This window comes from Rattus rattus, chromosome 5 (assembly GCF_011064425.1).
Source record: "Rattus rattus isolate New Zealand chromosome 5, Rrattus_CSIRO_v1, whole genome shotgun sequence".
NCBI lineage: Eukaryota > Metazoa > Chordata > Mammalia > Rodentia > Muridae > Rattus > Rattus rattus.
Genome location: NC_046158.1, coordinates 98,776,904 through 98,793,499, shown reverse-complemented (window position 1 = coordinate 98,793,499; position 16,596 = coordinate 98,776,904). Strand labels below are relative to the sequence as shown.

Genomic DNA, 16,596 nt, shown 5'->3' with positions numbered 1-16,596 from the left:
TCAGAGTTCAAGGTCAATCTACAGAGCAAGTTCCAGGCAGCTAGGATGAGGGTCTTAAAGCCCACACCTATAGTGACACACCTACTCCAACAGGGCCATACCCTCTAATAGTGCCATTCCTTGGGCCAAGCATACACAAACCATCACAGGTACCTAGGGGGAAATGTTGTCTGGGTCATATGATTAGGTATTATCTAACTTTTAAAGAAACTACTGATCTTTTCTAAAGTTGTGCCATTTTATACGTGTACTACAGGATTAAAGAACTCCAGCCTTGTCAATATATAGTGTAAAAACGTCTTAAAATTTTATACATGGTAGTCATGCAGTGGTGGCACATGCCTTTAATTCCAGCACTCAACAGGCAAAAGCAGAGGCAGGTAGATCTCTAAGTTCAAGAGGCTAGCCTGGTCTACAGAATGAGTTCCAGGACAGCCAGGGCTATACAGAGAAACTGTCTCAAAACACCCAAACAAAAAACAACGAAAAATGATTCATGGTCAAAGCTAGTGTTTTATTAGGTATTCATTTGTATTTTTTATTTACTAATGATGCTGAACATTTTCTCAAGTGCTTAATTGCTCGCTCTCCTATCCCAGAATAGCATCAAGCTTGCTATTTTCCTGACTCAGCTTCCCAAGTGCTAGGATTAAAGACAAGTACCACAATGCAGTCTGTTTTCTTGAAACAGAATTTCACGTAGCCCAGGCTGGCCTTGAATTTCTGAACTTCTTCCCTGTGCCTCCCAAGTACTGAGATTACAAGCAAAAACTAAATATCTCATTATTTTGTTTTTCTGTTTCAAGTGTTTAGATACAGAGTCTTAGGTAGCCCAGGTTGGCCTTGAACTTGGTTTAGCCCAGACTAATTTTGAATTCCTGATCCTCCTGCTTGCACCTCCCAAGTACTTCCATGTTTTGGTCCAATAAGATTTCTCTATTGATGGACCTTCATGTCAGCAGGGAAATGCATTAGAAGTTCAGGATACTTCAGTATTCACTAGCCACAGAGCCCCTTTGTGCTTCCTTTATAAATATGTACAGGTTCAGTCAAATCAGGACTGTGTGGGTGGCTAATTAGTCTTTTTAAAAAAGATTTATTTTATTTTAAATTTGTATGGAGAGGGTATATTCGCATGAGTGCTAGTGCCTAAGGAGGAAGCTGGAACCCCTCAAGTTACATGTGGTTGTGAGCTGTCTGATGTGAATAATGGGAGCTGCACTCTGCTCTCTGGGACCCAGTACACACTTTTAACTACTAAGCCATCTCTTCAGCTCCACAAGTCCAATTAGCTTCTGCTGCATATGTGCCTGGCTTCTAATACCCACGATATCCAAAGATATTAAACCTACTATACCTACATCACCTCTCAGGATTCCCTGCTAAATCCCCAGTCTGGCAGTTCATGACTTACCTGAGAAGGATCCACATCTAAGGCTAAGGGAGTCACTGATTTACTGTTCCTAGCTCTTGCAAGATACTCACTATAACTAATCACATGAAAAAAGTGAACCACACTCTGATGGCAGCAATGGCCACTACTAAACTTTAAGTCTTACCTTCTGTAATTAATTTCCTCACTAAAGCAGCTGGAGATGAGAGTGGGCATGGGAGAAGCCAAGGCAAGGAATACCATATATCTGAGCTGTTTTTCCTTGCAACCCTGTAGATCCTGGGGTATGCACTTTGCAACATGCCTCTAGTCTCTCAGAACTCAGAAATGGGTTTTTTTCCTGCTTTACATTTGCCTTTGGAAACTGCACCTGTCAATCTTCTCACTCCATCATATGGGAAGTGAACTTTATGCTCTTTTCACTTTAATATACACTTTCATTTCAACTTTGACTTTCATTTTAGATGGGCCCATACTGATCTAATAAGTATGGAAGTATTCTGAACTATTCTGGGCAAAAGATAAGCAGAAGATACTAGAGAAGCCGGTTGTATTGGAGAACATGTAAGTCTAAATGTAGGAGGAAAACAAAGAGAAAGGAAGGAAAGAATGTAAGCACAAGGCACAAGAAGAGGAAGAGGTCCTCCAGTGAGGAGGACCAACCAACCTGTGTGCAGTGGATAGTGAAGATAGCGTGGGATCTACTGCTGGCCTCGTGAACATGGGTGGCTGCTGTGATCCTGTGTACACAAGGCAAGACAGTTAATACAAGGACCAGGGAAACATTGTGGAACCTGAGGGACCCATGAAACATAAAAAATGTTAGCAGTGTGGTCAGTCAGATGGTTTAGTGAGTGAAGGTCCCTGCTGCCAGGCCTGACAACCGAAGTTCAACCCTAGCACCCACATGGCAGTTCACAACCATCAATACCTCCAGCTCCAGGGATCTGACATCTGCTTCTGCCCTCTGTGGACACAGCACACATGTGGTACACATACATTCAGGCAAGAAAACCATACATATAAAAATAAATTTTTAAAAAAGTAGTCCAAAGAAGGCAAAAGCAGCCCTCTAGGTGCTGTTACCTGACAATAACAGAGAGGGTAATTTCATACTAACATTATAACAGTTTTGAAATTATAAAAGAAAAATCAAGAGTAAAAATGAGAATACTTGGGTGTTATCAACCTGGAACAATATCCTAAAGATAGGCCTATTTACATAGGGACAGTATTTTGTATTGGTAATGGTGACTCACACCTGAAATCCCAGCACTTGAAAGAGGAATGCAGGGGTTGGGGATTTAGCTCAGTGGTAGAGCGCTTGCCTAGGAAGCGCAAGGCCCTGGGTTCGACCCCCAGCTCCGAAAAAAAGAACCAAAAAAAAAAAAAGAAAGAGGAATGCAGCAAGACCGTGAATCTGAAGCCAGCCTGGACAGACCCTGTATCATTCAAAAACAAGGCTGGTGGCACATTTATGTAACCCCAATGTTGGGAGATAGAGGCAGGAAGATCTCAGTGGGCTTACTAAGCAGCTGGACTAGCCAATCAGTGAGCTCCAAATTCAGTAAGAGATCTTACCTCAAAGATACAAAGGCTCAAGGAACTAGATGACTCTGGAGCCATTTACTAGCTGGAGTCACAGCTAGTAAGCAGTGAACCTCTGGATGACCTCCATTAGTAGTGCTAATGATCAGGCTGGAGAGATGGCTTAGTGGTTAAGAGCACTGACTGCTCTTCCAGAGGTCCTGAGTTCAAATCCCAGCAACCATATGGTGGGTCACAACCATTTGTAATAGGATCTGATGCCCTCTTCTGGTGTGTCTGAAAACAGCTACAGTGTACTTATATATAATAAATGAATAAATCTTTAAAAGAAAATGACAAGTGTGGGTATAAGTACGCTGGAGAAGCCTCACAGAGAGCTAAGCTATAAAGCAGAGAATTCATCTAACAGTGTCAGGGATCTTGAATTACAATGAAGCCATGTTTAAATGTGGAGCTCACAGCAGATCTTAGAAATCCATCCCAGTGTTAATCCCTAAAGCCACCAAGTCTCTCCTTTATCTAAATCTAGGTCAAGGATTACTCTAGTTAAAACTACCTCAGACTATTCCATTGACTACTCTAAGGAACTATATTTATTTCGTTTGTTTGTTGGAACTTCAGATTAAACCTAGGGCTCATGCTAGTTGCATTCCAGTCACATTTCCTCACATAGCCCAGGTTGGCCTCAAGTGTGTATATGAGGTGGGCTTTGAATTTCTGTCCTTATTTCTATCTCTGATGTTGGGATTACAGCTGTGCATCACCACGTCTGGTTTCCACAGTGCTGGGCTAATACTGAACTACACCCCAGCTCCTCACAGGCCATTTTATTTTTTTTCAATTTTTTTAGATTTGTTTATAGTATGTGTATGACTGTATGTACGTATTGTGCGTACCACATATATATTTGGTGTCTGATAATATCAAAACAGGCTTCATATGCCCTGGAAGTTGGAGGTACAGACTGCTGTGAGCCTTTACTGGGTGCCGTAAATTGAACCTCCGTCCTCAAACTTACTATGTAGCAAGGAAGGTCTCAAATCGACTCCTCCTGACTCAGCCTCTCCCACTGCAGGCATTACAGACAGGCATCGTCATGGCCACCTGCCTCTTCACTCTTCTTGGTTTTTGTTTTTGTTTTGTGAGACAAGGACACTATTCTTTTTCTTCTCTGGAGCTGAGAACCAACCCCAAGTGCTCTACTACTGAACCCCAAGTGCTCTACCATTGAACTAAGTCTCCAACCTCCAAGGCGTCTCTGTGTAGCCTTGGCTGCCTTGGAACTTGCTATGTAGACCAGGCTGACCTCAAATTCACAAAGGTCCACCTGGTATGTACCACCACACCCAGCTTGAATCATAATTCTTAATAATTCAAGAGCTCAGCTTGTTCTGAAGACCAGGCAAAGTTCTTCTGAGAAAGTTCCATGAAATTTTTGGACTAGAATGTTAAATTTAAGTTTTTTCAGTTAAAAGGTGTAGTATTAACAGGATAAATATAAGACTATAGACTGGTATTTCCTCCCAGGGAGAACAGATTCCCTCTTGGCATTTATTAGTAATATTCTAAGTCCTCACAGTAATTGAAAACATGAGATGTTATCACACTTCACAGTAGCTTTAGGGGCACGTAAATCACTCTCTTAGTTTCATTTGCCTATAACCTCACAAGAATGGAAAACTATAAAAACATGGTTTTATGAATCATTTTATCCTATATTCATCTTTGCCAAGCAATGAGAAGACAGTACTCCCCAATATTATTATGTCCAGAAAAGACTCTATCTCCTTGTAGTGAGAGGAAGACCTGGCTGTACACTGCAGAGAAGAGCAGTGAGATCCCTGACAAGCTGGTGCCTGCACTCTCATTTGACCACGTTCCCCAAAGGACAGCGGAAGGAACACAGAACAGCAAGAGCAGGCTGCAGAAACACCCCCGCCCAACAAACGGTTTACCTGTTTGCTATCCCCTCCTCCAGAAGCTGGAGAACCTGCTGATAGCTGGTGACAACATGCTGAGACAGACCTTGCGAAGGGAGAAAAGAAATCACATGAAATTTCTGGTAAACTAACTTATCCTATAGGCTTCTGTCATTCTTTTTACTACACTTATCTATTTATTCTTATATGAGTTTAAATGCAGGCCACTATGTTGCACATGTGCGGTCAGAGGACAATTTTCAGGAGTTACTTCTCTCCCTCCACCAGGTAGGAGCCAGGAATTGAACTCAGGTCATCAGGTTTGACAGCAAAAACCTCTAGACCCACTGAGCCATCTTGCTAGTTCTAATTATTTTAACTTTTTTATTTACTTACCATCCTTATATCACTTGATAAGCTAGAATGAGGAAACCTGATAAATAAGATTACTCAGATAAAAAAGTTAATAAATACATATTGAAACCTCTCATCAAGTGGTTGGTGTATTTCCACAAAGATTATGGTTTAGAATTCATGTAGTGACCATACTTAAACAAAAGCAATTCCTTCCAGCTTTACTACATAAGTTATAAGAAATCTCCTCCTCCTCCTCATATATTATTGTTGGGCATCACAAAGTTCCTGATAGGAAGGTGATATTTCCCCTACAAGGTGGCAGACTTAGTTTAGCATACAAAACATATAGTAAATATGTTTCTCTTCTTTCACAGTTCACAACATAAAATCACACTGCACCACACATTATAGATGAATGCTACAGAAACAGGAGACAAACATACATGCTGAGCAAATCAGAGCAGGGGCCAGGATGTGCTCTGTGGGCAAAGCACGGCTAGGACAGGCCGTTACAGAACGTGAAGGCTTCAGACACAAGGTGGAAGTGAGTCTAAAGACACAAAGAAACTCTTTATGGCTGGTGTGGCAAAGCCACCTACAGATTTACCAGAGCTAGAGAGCCTCTGCTGAGTATCAGAGACCCGCGGACAAGACAGTGCCGTAGGTCTACTGCTAAATAAATGTATAGCAAACGCTGACAAAGTAATTTGAATAGTGACTAGACTGCAGGTGAGTGGCTGCAATTAATTTTCTGAGCAATTTTCCAGGAATCAAGGAACAAGGGTTACACTCCACAGCATACCCAAATTGTCCACCGCCTCAATTTTTGTTTGTTTTATTTTTGAAACAGGGTCTCAACTCTAGCTCAGGATACCCTTGGACTCAAGAAAATCCTCTTGTCCCGGCCTCCTGAGTGCAGAGATTATAGATATAATGCCTGCTTGGACATTCGGTTCTTATAAAAAGAGACCCAAAGGACTACAAGACAAGAATGAGATGAATTAGAAGTAAACAGCCTTTCCAAAGTCTGCAGCTAAGCTTCTCATGCCTCTACTGGATCCCAACTTACTTCTTAATCCCTAGTACTCAAAGGAACTTAGAACAAGAGAGACCAACTCCTAAGAACTACTGTCTGCCACAGAACTTACTAGCAAACCAAACATACATGTAAACCTGTAAATATAAATGAAAGATACCCAAGAAAGATGAAGACACTAAAATTACCAGAAGATGTTAAAGCAGCTCTGGCTGGTATTTTCAAGGACTTAACAAACAAGACAGCAACATTCCAGCAGAAATTGGAAAGAGTTAAGTGGAGGTGTGCCGAAGTCTCCTGGCTATGTCTGAAGAGGATGGAGGGCAGAGAGAAACAGGAAGAAAAGGAGAGAGAGCGGCAGGAAACAGTTTGAAATACGGAATACGAGCACTAATGTATCTATTTGACAATATTGTTTTCCATGGAAAAGGAAACGGCATTTTTATTACTGTTTCCAGGCTGCCAGGGTAGGGGAGGAAGAAACACTTGATAGCAGAATCAGTGAATGCTACTGACCATTAGTCATGCCTGTTGAGAAGAGCTCTCATGTGTCTCTCCTCATCAGGATTTAAGTTAGCATAGAGCTGTGAGGAATATAACACAGTTTGAGTTACAGACACCCAGACCTTAGCCTAACTGACACGTTAGAGGCACAGAGGCACTGCTTTGACTTAAGAGCCCAGCATGTAGACCTTAACACCTGCCAAAACGAGAAGAAAGGCCTAACCCACCCAGGACCAGAGTTCCAAGAAAGTCGCTGAACAAACTATCCTTCTGTTTTGACTTCTGTAGTTCCTCTTCCAGCTGACTGTTCTTGCTGAGGTGTGTTAAACCAAGATGTGGAGGGTTTGTTTGTTTGTTTTTCTGTGCTTAAAAGCCCACCCTGACAGCTGGAGAGATGGTTCAGAGACTAAGAGCACTGGATGCTCCTCCAGAGGTCCTGAGTTCAATTCCTAGCAACAACATGGTGGCTCACATACATGCAGACAGAGCACTACATACATAATAATTAAATCTTTTTTTTTAAAAAAAGTCTCACCCTGAGAAAGGTTCATAACTTTACTTGGGTTCTGAGCACCTAGTGCAGTTGCCTACTGACTAATAAAGGCTTTCTATTGGCTTGAACCTGTGTCCAAGTGTTTTTTTCTGGTGGCTACACCCCACAACAAAAGGATATAACATTACTCCTTAAAGAGCCCAATCGTTCCTCCTAAATTGCTGATCCCAGGCTAATAAAGTAAAAGAGAGATGGTACCCAGCCCCAGTGTCAGTGCCTGACTCTACTCATCTTCCCAGGACTGGGTCCTATGAGCCTTTCCAGGCTTAGCATCAATTCTGTTACATCTGTCAGAAAAGCCTCTCTTGACCACACACAGATTTCAGTTGCCTACATGTTCCAAGAGTCTTTTTTTTTTTTAAGTTTATTCTTTTTGGTTTTTCAATACACGATTTCTCTGTGTAGCCCTGGCTATCTTGGAACTTGCTCTGTAGACTGGCTGACCTGGAACTCACAGAAATCCACCTGCTGGGGTTACAAGGGTCCTTCCTCCACTTCTACCTCTTCTTCCTCCTCCCCCTCCTCCTCCCTCTCCTCCTCCTTCTCTTCCTCCTCCTCTTCCTCTTCCTCTTCCTCCTCCTTCTCTTCCTCCTCCTCTTCCTCTACCTCCTCCTCTACCTCCTCATCTCCCTCCTCCTCCTCCTCCTCCTCCTCTTCCACCTCCACCTCCTCCTCCTCTTCCACCTCTACTTCTACCTCCTACTCCTCCTTCTCCCCCTCCTTCTCTTTTTGGTGTTTTGAGACGGGTTTCTCTGTGTAACTCTGGCTGTCTCAGCTGTCCTGGAACTTGCTCTGTAGAGCAGATTGGCTTCAAACTCAGAGATTCACCTGCCTCTGCCTCCCAAGTGCTGGGACTAAAGGTATGTACCACCATCACCCAGCTTCAGAGGTCTTTTCAACCACTGTATCTAGCTACTTTATAAACCTTTATCACAATGGGTAATTGTTCGCCTTATGACACTTTCATCAGAATTTAAGCTTGCCTTGAAGGCAGCTTAAACATCACATCAGCTTATCAGCATACAACCAATGTCCAGCACAATAGCCAACACACAGAAAACCATCATTATGCATGCTAAAAAAGCTATCAAACATTAGGAGAACTTCCCTCTCCAATTCCCAAGAGCACAGATGCTCACCTTGGACGTAGGGTCCCATCTCTGGGTGCTCCCTGACCCTTAAGGTGTAGGACTTATTTTGATTGGATTGCTTCAAAAGATCTCTCACCCGTTCGTTGTAGATTTCTAGGAAGCTAAAGACACAGAAAAAGGCAAGACAATTAGATTCTGAAGAAAAAGGAGAAACACTAAATTGAGAACCAAAAGGTTCTGGCTCCTGTTCTGGCTCTGATAACCTTAAAACTTCAACAAGCCAGGGTTCTCCTGTAAGTGTCTTTCTCCATGTACACAGCAAGGTTTTGAGCACTGGCTACCATTATATCCCAGTTTATAACATCAGCACCACTTTAGATTAGCTTTCTTTCAATGAATTGCCTTCCAATGTGCTCCTTCTTTTGTTCTGGTTTTTGTTTGCACTACGATAGTTATATGGGGGGCAGGGTGCACATGTGAGAGCTGGTACCCTTAGAGGCCAAAATGAGTCTGAGCCCCTGGACTAGATTTACAGGCAGTTATGAACCATCACACATGAATGCTGGAAATAAAACGAGTCCTCTGCAAAAGCAGTTATATGTACTTGTGGTAATTTGAATGAGAAATGCCCCCCATAGTCTCAGGCATTTAAATGCTTGGTCCCTAATTCACCAACTAGGCACTATTTGGGGGAGACGTGGATGGTTGTGGTGCTTTGAATGAGAATGGTTCCCATACACCATAGGCTCATAAACTTGAATGCTTCATCTGAAGGACCACTACTAAGCCAACAGAGGAAGTTAAATGTGAAGGTCCCATCCCTGGCCCTGCTGTAAGCTGGACAACTCTGATCTCTTTTACACATCAAGACTGTGAGCAAAATGCTATACTTTCTAGAGACCTATTTCATCCTAACTAAACCAATAATGATTACATATAACAGAAAGGGAAGAGAGGAGGTGAGAAAGGAAGGAGAATACAAGGTTTAAAGAAAAACTAGTAAAGCCAGGCAGTGGTGGTGCACACCTTGAATCCCAGCAGAGGCAGAGGTGTGCTGATCTCTGTGAGTTTGAGGCCAAGCAGGTCTACAGAGCCAGTTATGGGACAGATGGGGCTTTGCAGAGAAACCCTGTCTAAGAAAAGAAAGAAAGGAAGGAAGGAGGGAGGGAGGGAGGGAGGGAGGGAGGCAAGGAGAGAGAAAGAGGAAGGGAGGGAAAAAAGAAAAAAGAAAAGAGGGCTGTAGAGATGGCTCAGTGGTTAAGAGCCCTGACTGCCCTTCCAGAGGTCCTGAGTTCAATTCCTAGCAACCACATGGTGGCTCACAACCATCTGTTATGGGATTCATTGCCCTCTTCTGGTGTGTCTGAAGACAGCTACAGTGTACTCATACAAATAAAATTATAAAAAAGGCAGGGGGAAAAAACCTAGTAATCATGTGTCAATTTCTTCTCACTGCAGCTTGGCTAAAATTTTATTTTGTCAGGCCATGGAGAATCATGCCTACAACCACAACACTTGGGAGGATAAAACAGCAGGATAAAGAGTCTGAGGGCAGCCTAGGTTACATAGCATGATGCTGTCCAACAAAACAAAACAAAAAAATTTTGGCTCTAGCACTAGTCTGGGAATTTGGTTTGAAATCTACAGAATGAGCCAGCAGGGGTTAGGAGGGGAAATCCCAAAAACAAGAATGAGACTACAGGAAGTGAGGGGGAACAGACACATTGGAGGAGAACCTGATAGGCTAGTCCAGGACAGGGAATTAGTTTCTACAATCAAAGGCTTAAGTACATTTCCCATTTCCTATACTGTGGATTTTCTCCATCCCTCTGATGACTCTGGAGCTGGAAACATGAAGTCGGGAGTGGAAACGGGACATTTGGGGTCTGGAGCTTGAGCTCTTACCTTACTTTTATACTACGGGAGTAAGGCATCGAGGCACAGTCATCCTCCCTGATGAAGAGACCCTGCACAAACCAGAGGGTTAGGTATTACTGAAGGGAGCTGGCATAGGAAATGCACTGTGAGAGTACACAACAAAGGAGAGTCTATACCTCACAGATCCTCGGAGTCAGCCCAACAGAGGCCTGGTGACAAAAAAAAAAAAAAAAAAGAAAAGAAAACATCACATCACTGCTTACTTGGGGCACTGTCCACATGTCCTCCCCTTAGCACAAAGCACCTGGAAACCTGGAATCCCTAAGCACACAGGATGGGTGTGTGTGCTAGCCAGCCTCTATAGAAGTATACAGAAGACTACAAGCTGGCACTTTCAGGAGACGCTAACAAAAGGAACATATAGACGAGAGACTGATAATCACCATAAGACAGATAAGAGAAGAAGGCAAACATAGACATGTGCTTTCCTGCAGTGAACTTTATTGTGCTTGGATAAATTCACACTACTAATGTGGTCCCTTCTAGATTCGAACTGCTATCCCTAGACACAGGACACATGAATGAACTCCCTCTGCAAAACTGTGCAAAAATTCAAAGAAGCTGCTATTTCCTCTACCTCATATCCAGCCAGAGGTTTAAGGTTTTGTTCCTCTTGGTTCAGTGGGCAATTTCTTCTTTAATTTCAAATACCTGACCCACACCAGTCATGGACAAAGGAAACAATGAGCTGGGCCCAGAGAAGTGGATATTCTTTCAGGCTGTCCCTATGCAAGGTCAACAGCTGCCCAGGTCGTCTCATTAGTATACTTGTACATTTAAAACAAAGGAGAGTCTTTTTTTTAGGGTATGGGGGATTTCAAGACAGGATTCTGAGTCCTGGCTATCCTAGACTTGCTTTGTAGACAAAGTTGGCCTAAAACTCACAGAGATCCTCCTGCCTCTGCTGGGACTAAAGGTATGCACCGCCACACCTAGCATCAGAAAGGGTATTATTAAAGAGTGCTATCCTTTGAATTCTATTTTTCTTGCTGCTATTTGTTTTGAGACAGAATCTCACTGTGTATCGCTGGCTGGCTGGGAACTCACAGAGATTTATCTGCCTCTATTCCCAAATTCTGGGATTAAAGGCAGGTACTACCACAGCTAGGATTATCCCCTCAATTTTCTGTTATTAAAAAACGACTTGTATTACACTCTATATACCTTTAAAAGCTCCCAATCCAGCTATTTCTCTTGTTTTCTTTTAACACATACAGCTTTTAAACTTGGACACAGCAGTCTGATCTTTGTATAGCACTAGGAGTTAGCCCAGATTAATCCCCAACAAAAGTATTAAGCTTCAAGTGATGAACCTGAAAACCATATGCATCTCCAGTTGGACCAATAAGGACTCTTTGTCAAGGGAACCATGAAATTCTGGATTTTCAAGGTTTCACAAAAAGAAACTAATTATACAGAGTTTACCATTCAGTTAAAGTGGTGATGTCCCGTTGTTAATAGAGAAGAATTGATCTCATTAACATTGGTCATACTCTAAATCACAGTGGTAAGGACAATGTAAGATTCTGATTTTTTTTTTTGTGGCATTGGAAGATGGTTCACTTCAGTGCTAATACTCACTGGAGTCCCCAGCATGGTGTATGTCTTCCCAGAGCCTGTCTGCCCATAGGCAAAGAGACATATGTTGTAGCCTTTGGAAGCTCCAGACAGTACCTCAGTCCCCAAGTCCCGGAATACCTGTAACAACAAAAGCAAAGAGCTTGTCATTGGCCCGTTTTCCTATAGCACATTTAAAAAATATAAAATATTGAATCTAAACTCAATCATTTCATAAGAATCAATTCAACTTCAGGAAAAAATTGTAAGAGAAAATTCAGTAAGTCTGCTCAAATATTTTTAAGTACCTATATCAGCCTAGTTTTTTTTAAAGTGCATATTTCCTAGTCTTTTTAAAAAAGATTTTATTTTTAATTATTTCTGTGTATGTGCATGTAGAGCATTGCACACAAATGTGAGTACCTGCTGATACCAGAAGAAGGTGCCAGATCCCATGGAAGTGAAGTTACAGGCAGTTGTGAGCTATCTGGGTTCTAGGAACTGAACTGTGTCCTCTGAAAGAGCAGCAAGCATTCTTAAGGGACTGAGCTATATCTCAGCTCCAGTGTTTCACGGTCTAACAATGAAAATCTAAGGCAGGGCAAAGATAAAAAAACAAAAACATACTTTTCCTCATACACTAGGAAATGCCTACTATGGCTAATGGAGTGGAAATAGTGAAACACTGCCCCAAAAGGCAAATTCAAGGTCTGAAGACCCCCACAGTTCCAGTTTAGCTCGAAACGGAGGGTCCTTGAGGGTCTGTCTTCTGACTGCTCCTGAGAGCCGGCAGGTTCTGCTAGACAATCACTTCAGTTGAGGTCAGGTTTTATGACAAATCCAGAAACCTCCAGAAGTCCTCATATGGAAACTGTACTTTGTTTCCCGAAACCTGAACTGTTCTCTGCTAGGCAGCACTGGAACACTTCTGGCCACTGGTGTTGGTCTTGGTGGGAAGCAGAACCCAGTTCATTACCTCAGCGCCCTCTTCACTCTGGGCTGCTAGAGCAATGACACCTGAGAGGAGGCTACCAACCAGGGAGACTTTCCAAAGAAAGACAAACGCAGGCAGCAGTTGACAATTCCCCCAGAGAACCAAGCACAAGGCAGAAGAGTGGCAGATGGCGCTCTGCTGCCTGTTCTGTGCTGTGCTGGATCCCTGATGCCTAGGGGGTACCACAGTGTTCCTGATTTTTTTTTTTTCTTTCTTCAACTTCCCTTTCAATTCTGACTCATGTGCTATGGTTCCAAACATACACTTCAAAGCAGGGTGATCCTGGGCAAGTTTTGAAAGCTTCTGTTTCTCTAGCTGTAAGATGGATACTTGTATCGGCATCACACAGACTACTGTACAGACTGACTTCACACATGAAACCAGGGGCAACCAGAAATAGCAGGAGCTAAGTCAGGACTACACAGCTCTGTATTTTAGCAGCTGCACTTAGGCTTCTTGGCAGAGAACTGTTTGTTTTTGTTTGCTTTTTAATGCTTCCATTATCTGGGCAAAAGGCCAAAGGAAACCAGTGTGCAGTAAAAGACTTGAGCTCCCATGATCTCTCTTGCAGCTCTCTCTAGTCACACTAACTCCATGTTAGCAAAGTTAAAGGTCAGGTGAGATCTTGTTTGCCTCCTAAAGTCAGAGCAGGTGAAATTCTTGAGTCTGAAGAAGAAGTATATTTTGCTGCCTTAGAACAGATGAGTTAACTCCCATCCATTCATTATTTGGAAAATCTTCCACAGAACTCCAACTTCCTAGGGCAGGAGCTGGGAAGAGAGGTGGAAACAGCAAAGAACCATATCAAAATATAAATATTTTTTTCTGCCCACAGTTTATGATCAGCTGAGAGGAGTAAAGAGAGAGTGAAAAACAAACAAGGAAAAGTTATTCTGTCTATATTTTTCCATTAATTAATTTATTCACTTTACATCCCGATTGCAGCCCCCACTCACCTCCTGGTCCCCCCTTCACCCATCCCCCCACCCCCTTCTCCTTTGAGAAAGGGTGGACCATTCCCTTGGGTATCACCTCACACTGGCACACCAACTCACTGCAGGACTAGGTGCATCCTCTCCTACTGAAGCCACACAAGGTGGCCCAGTCAGGGGAATGGGATCTACAGGCAGGCAACAGCGTCTGGGACAGCCCCTACTCCAGCTGTTGGGACCCACATGAAGATCAAGCTGCACATCTGCTACATATGTGTGGTGGGCCTAGGTCCTCTTTGTCTATGTTTTTATCCAAATGCAAATAACTGCCTAAATGTGTTTTGAAAGTATCTTTGAAGAAAGCACTTTGCCTAATGATAAAAGCTGTCAACAGGCTTCTGAGCTCCAGCCAGGAATGCTGAACTTAGCCCATTCGATCCTGGAAAACTCACAACTTTAGAAAGAGGAAAATAGGCAAAGAATGTGTGTTCCACTCCACCCAGGTAACACAAGGAAGCAGATGTAAACAGCTCACTGTGACAGTCTAAAGGCTAAAATAAGACACTGAACTGCAGTATACTGTAGGCTCCTATTCAGGAGAGATAGGCAACTTCATCTGTCTGTCAGTCTGTCTGTCTGTCTATCTTTGAGTTCAAGTATAGAGAGTATATAACACAGACTAACCATAGCCTTTTGTTTTGTTTGTTTGTTTGGTTTGGTTTTTTGAGACAGGGTTTGTTTCTTTGTGAAGCCCTGGCTGTCCTGGAACTAACTTTGTAGACCAGGCTGGCCTCAAACTCAGATCCACCTGCCTCTTGCCTCCTGACTGTTGGGATTAAATAGGTACACCACCGTACTTGGCTGAGATGTGTCTATGTATGTGCCTTTCTCAAATCCAGCTAGAATCAACAACACGGTTAACAATTTCATGACAACCATTCAAGATCCAATCATAAGGCATGGCCTATATATTACTAAAGGAACTTGTCACTGATAGGTTTTTTTGGTCTGGAGAGATTTTTGTTCTGTTAGTATTATGTTCTCTATCCCAAGTAGACAATATCAAAAGTAACTTTAAAAAGCTCATGTTGTTCCTGTCTGGCTAGTTTTACAGCATGTTAACACCAGCTGGGGTCATTTAAAGGACTCTCAACTGCAAACAATGCCTCCATCAGAGTTGCCTGTAGTCTACCTTCAAGCGAGTGTGTGTCTTTAATCCTACCACTCAGGAGGCAGAGGCCTGCAGATCTCTGTGAGTGGAGGCTAGTTTGGTCCACAAAGTAAGTTCCAGGACAGCCAGGGCTGTTATACAGAAAACTCTGTCTTGAAATCAAACAAACTAACAAACTGTTGTCTGTAGGCCAGTCTATAGTTCATTTTCTCAATTACTGATTGATGCGGGAGGGCCCAGCCCACTGTAGGTGGTGCCATCCTGAGCTGGGTGCTGTAAAAAAGCAGACTGAATAAGCCATGAGGAGCAAGTCAATACCAAGACTTCTGCCTCCAGCTTCCTCCCCTGCCTGACTTGCCTCAGCGATGAACTATTACCTGGAAGTATAAGATGAAATAAATCCTTTCCTCCTCAGGTTCAGTTTTGTCAATAGTGTTTATCAAAGCAATAGAAACTCTGAGACAATTCCAATATAGAATGAGAAAGTATTCAAACTAAGTATCAAATATTAACTTCAAATGTTGGTACCAGAAACCTTCTAGTGAAGAACCAAGAGGGATATTTCAAGTCTGAAAATAGACTTGGGTTTTGATAGGAATCTTTTTCTTTAAAAATTAACTCTATTTGGTACTAAGAACCTTTAATTCAGAAAGTGATCTAAACAACTGCTGGCACTTACTCAATCCTATGATTTCAATTACACCATTAATCAATCACTTTAGAGAAACCTTAAGGGTCCCAGAACTGCACATGCCCCGCCCATCACAGAGATGGTGAGGTGAGGATGACTGGACATATGTACACACTGACCCACCATCAAACGTCACTGTGCTAGAAAAAAAGAATTCAGAGTCCCTTATTTGAAGAGATAATATTCATGTAGCATCTGTAACTCCATGGGGCTTTAGCTGGCAAAAGAACAACCTAACCCTTCCTCTAAAGAGATGCACTGCAAGGTTAATAGGCAAAGACACAGACTTTGAGGTTTGTGTTAAAGCTGGATCTCTGGCCAAGTAACTTGAACTTAGTTTCCTTATCTCTGAAGTCATCATTTGCTCCCAGAGTGGGCTGGAGACAGCTCAGTGGTACAGTGCCTTGCCTATCAAACTCCAGAACCACAAAAAATTATAATCATGCCTAACACAGGGTTAACAGACCTCATTTCAGCCTTGGCCCAAGTACAGATCAAACATTGTCTCTGTTCCTCTAGAGCAGATTTCCCCACAGGAAAGAAGCATCAGCCTCTATCTGACTTTGGCAGATGAATAAAGATTTGTCTGGTGTTGAGATGGCCTATGCTAAATTACTCCATACTGCATAAAACAGTGGATTTTCACTGCCCTAAAAGACTCTACAAGTAGCTTTTGACTGTGTTTGAGGATGAAGGATAGCAGCCGTTGGATGGACCCGGAAACTGTCAGCATCACTAACTGATTCAGCATGAACTGATGAATGATTTATCCCTAGGAATTCATGGGGAGCCGTTCAGTATGTTTACTGGGAAGAACTGAAACTGTGAGGACACATGGTATTTTACAGTCATATAAGGGAGCTGGGCACGGTGGGAATGCCTTTAATCCAGTCCCTGAGAAGCAGAGGCAGG

At 42.7% G+C, this 16,596-nt stretch overlaps 1 protein-coding gene across 1 annotated transcript in view; it reads right to left on the bottom strand.

The window, feature by feature from the left end:
• Nucleotides 1-16,596, bottom strand: part of Stard9 (StAR related lipid transfer domain containing 9) — a 90,138-nt gene that overhangs the window by 49,763 nt on the left and 23,779 nt on the right. The window contains 6 exon segments of the mRNA XM_032904024.1: nucleotides 2,061-2,133; nucleotides 4,897-4,966; nucleotides 8,450-8,562; nucleotides 10,307-10,368; nucleotides 10,456-10,488; nucleotides 11,921-12,037. Coding sequence (XP_032759915.1) covers nucleotides 2,061-2,133; nucleotides 4,897-4,966; nucleotides 8,450-8,562; nucleotides 10,307-10,368; nucleotides 10,456-10,488; nucleotides 11,921-12,037 — 468 coding nt within the window.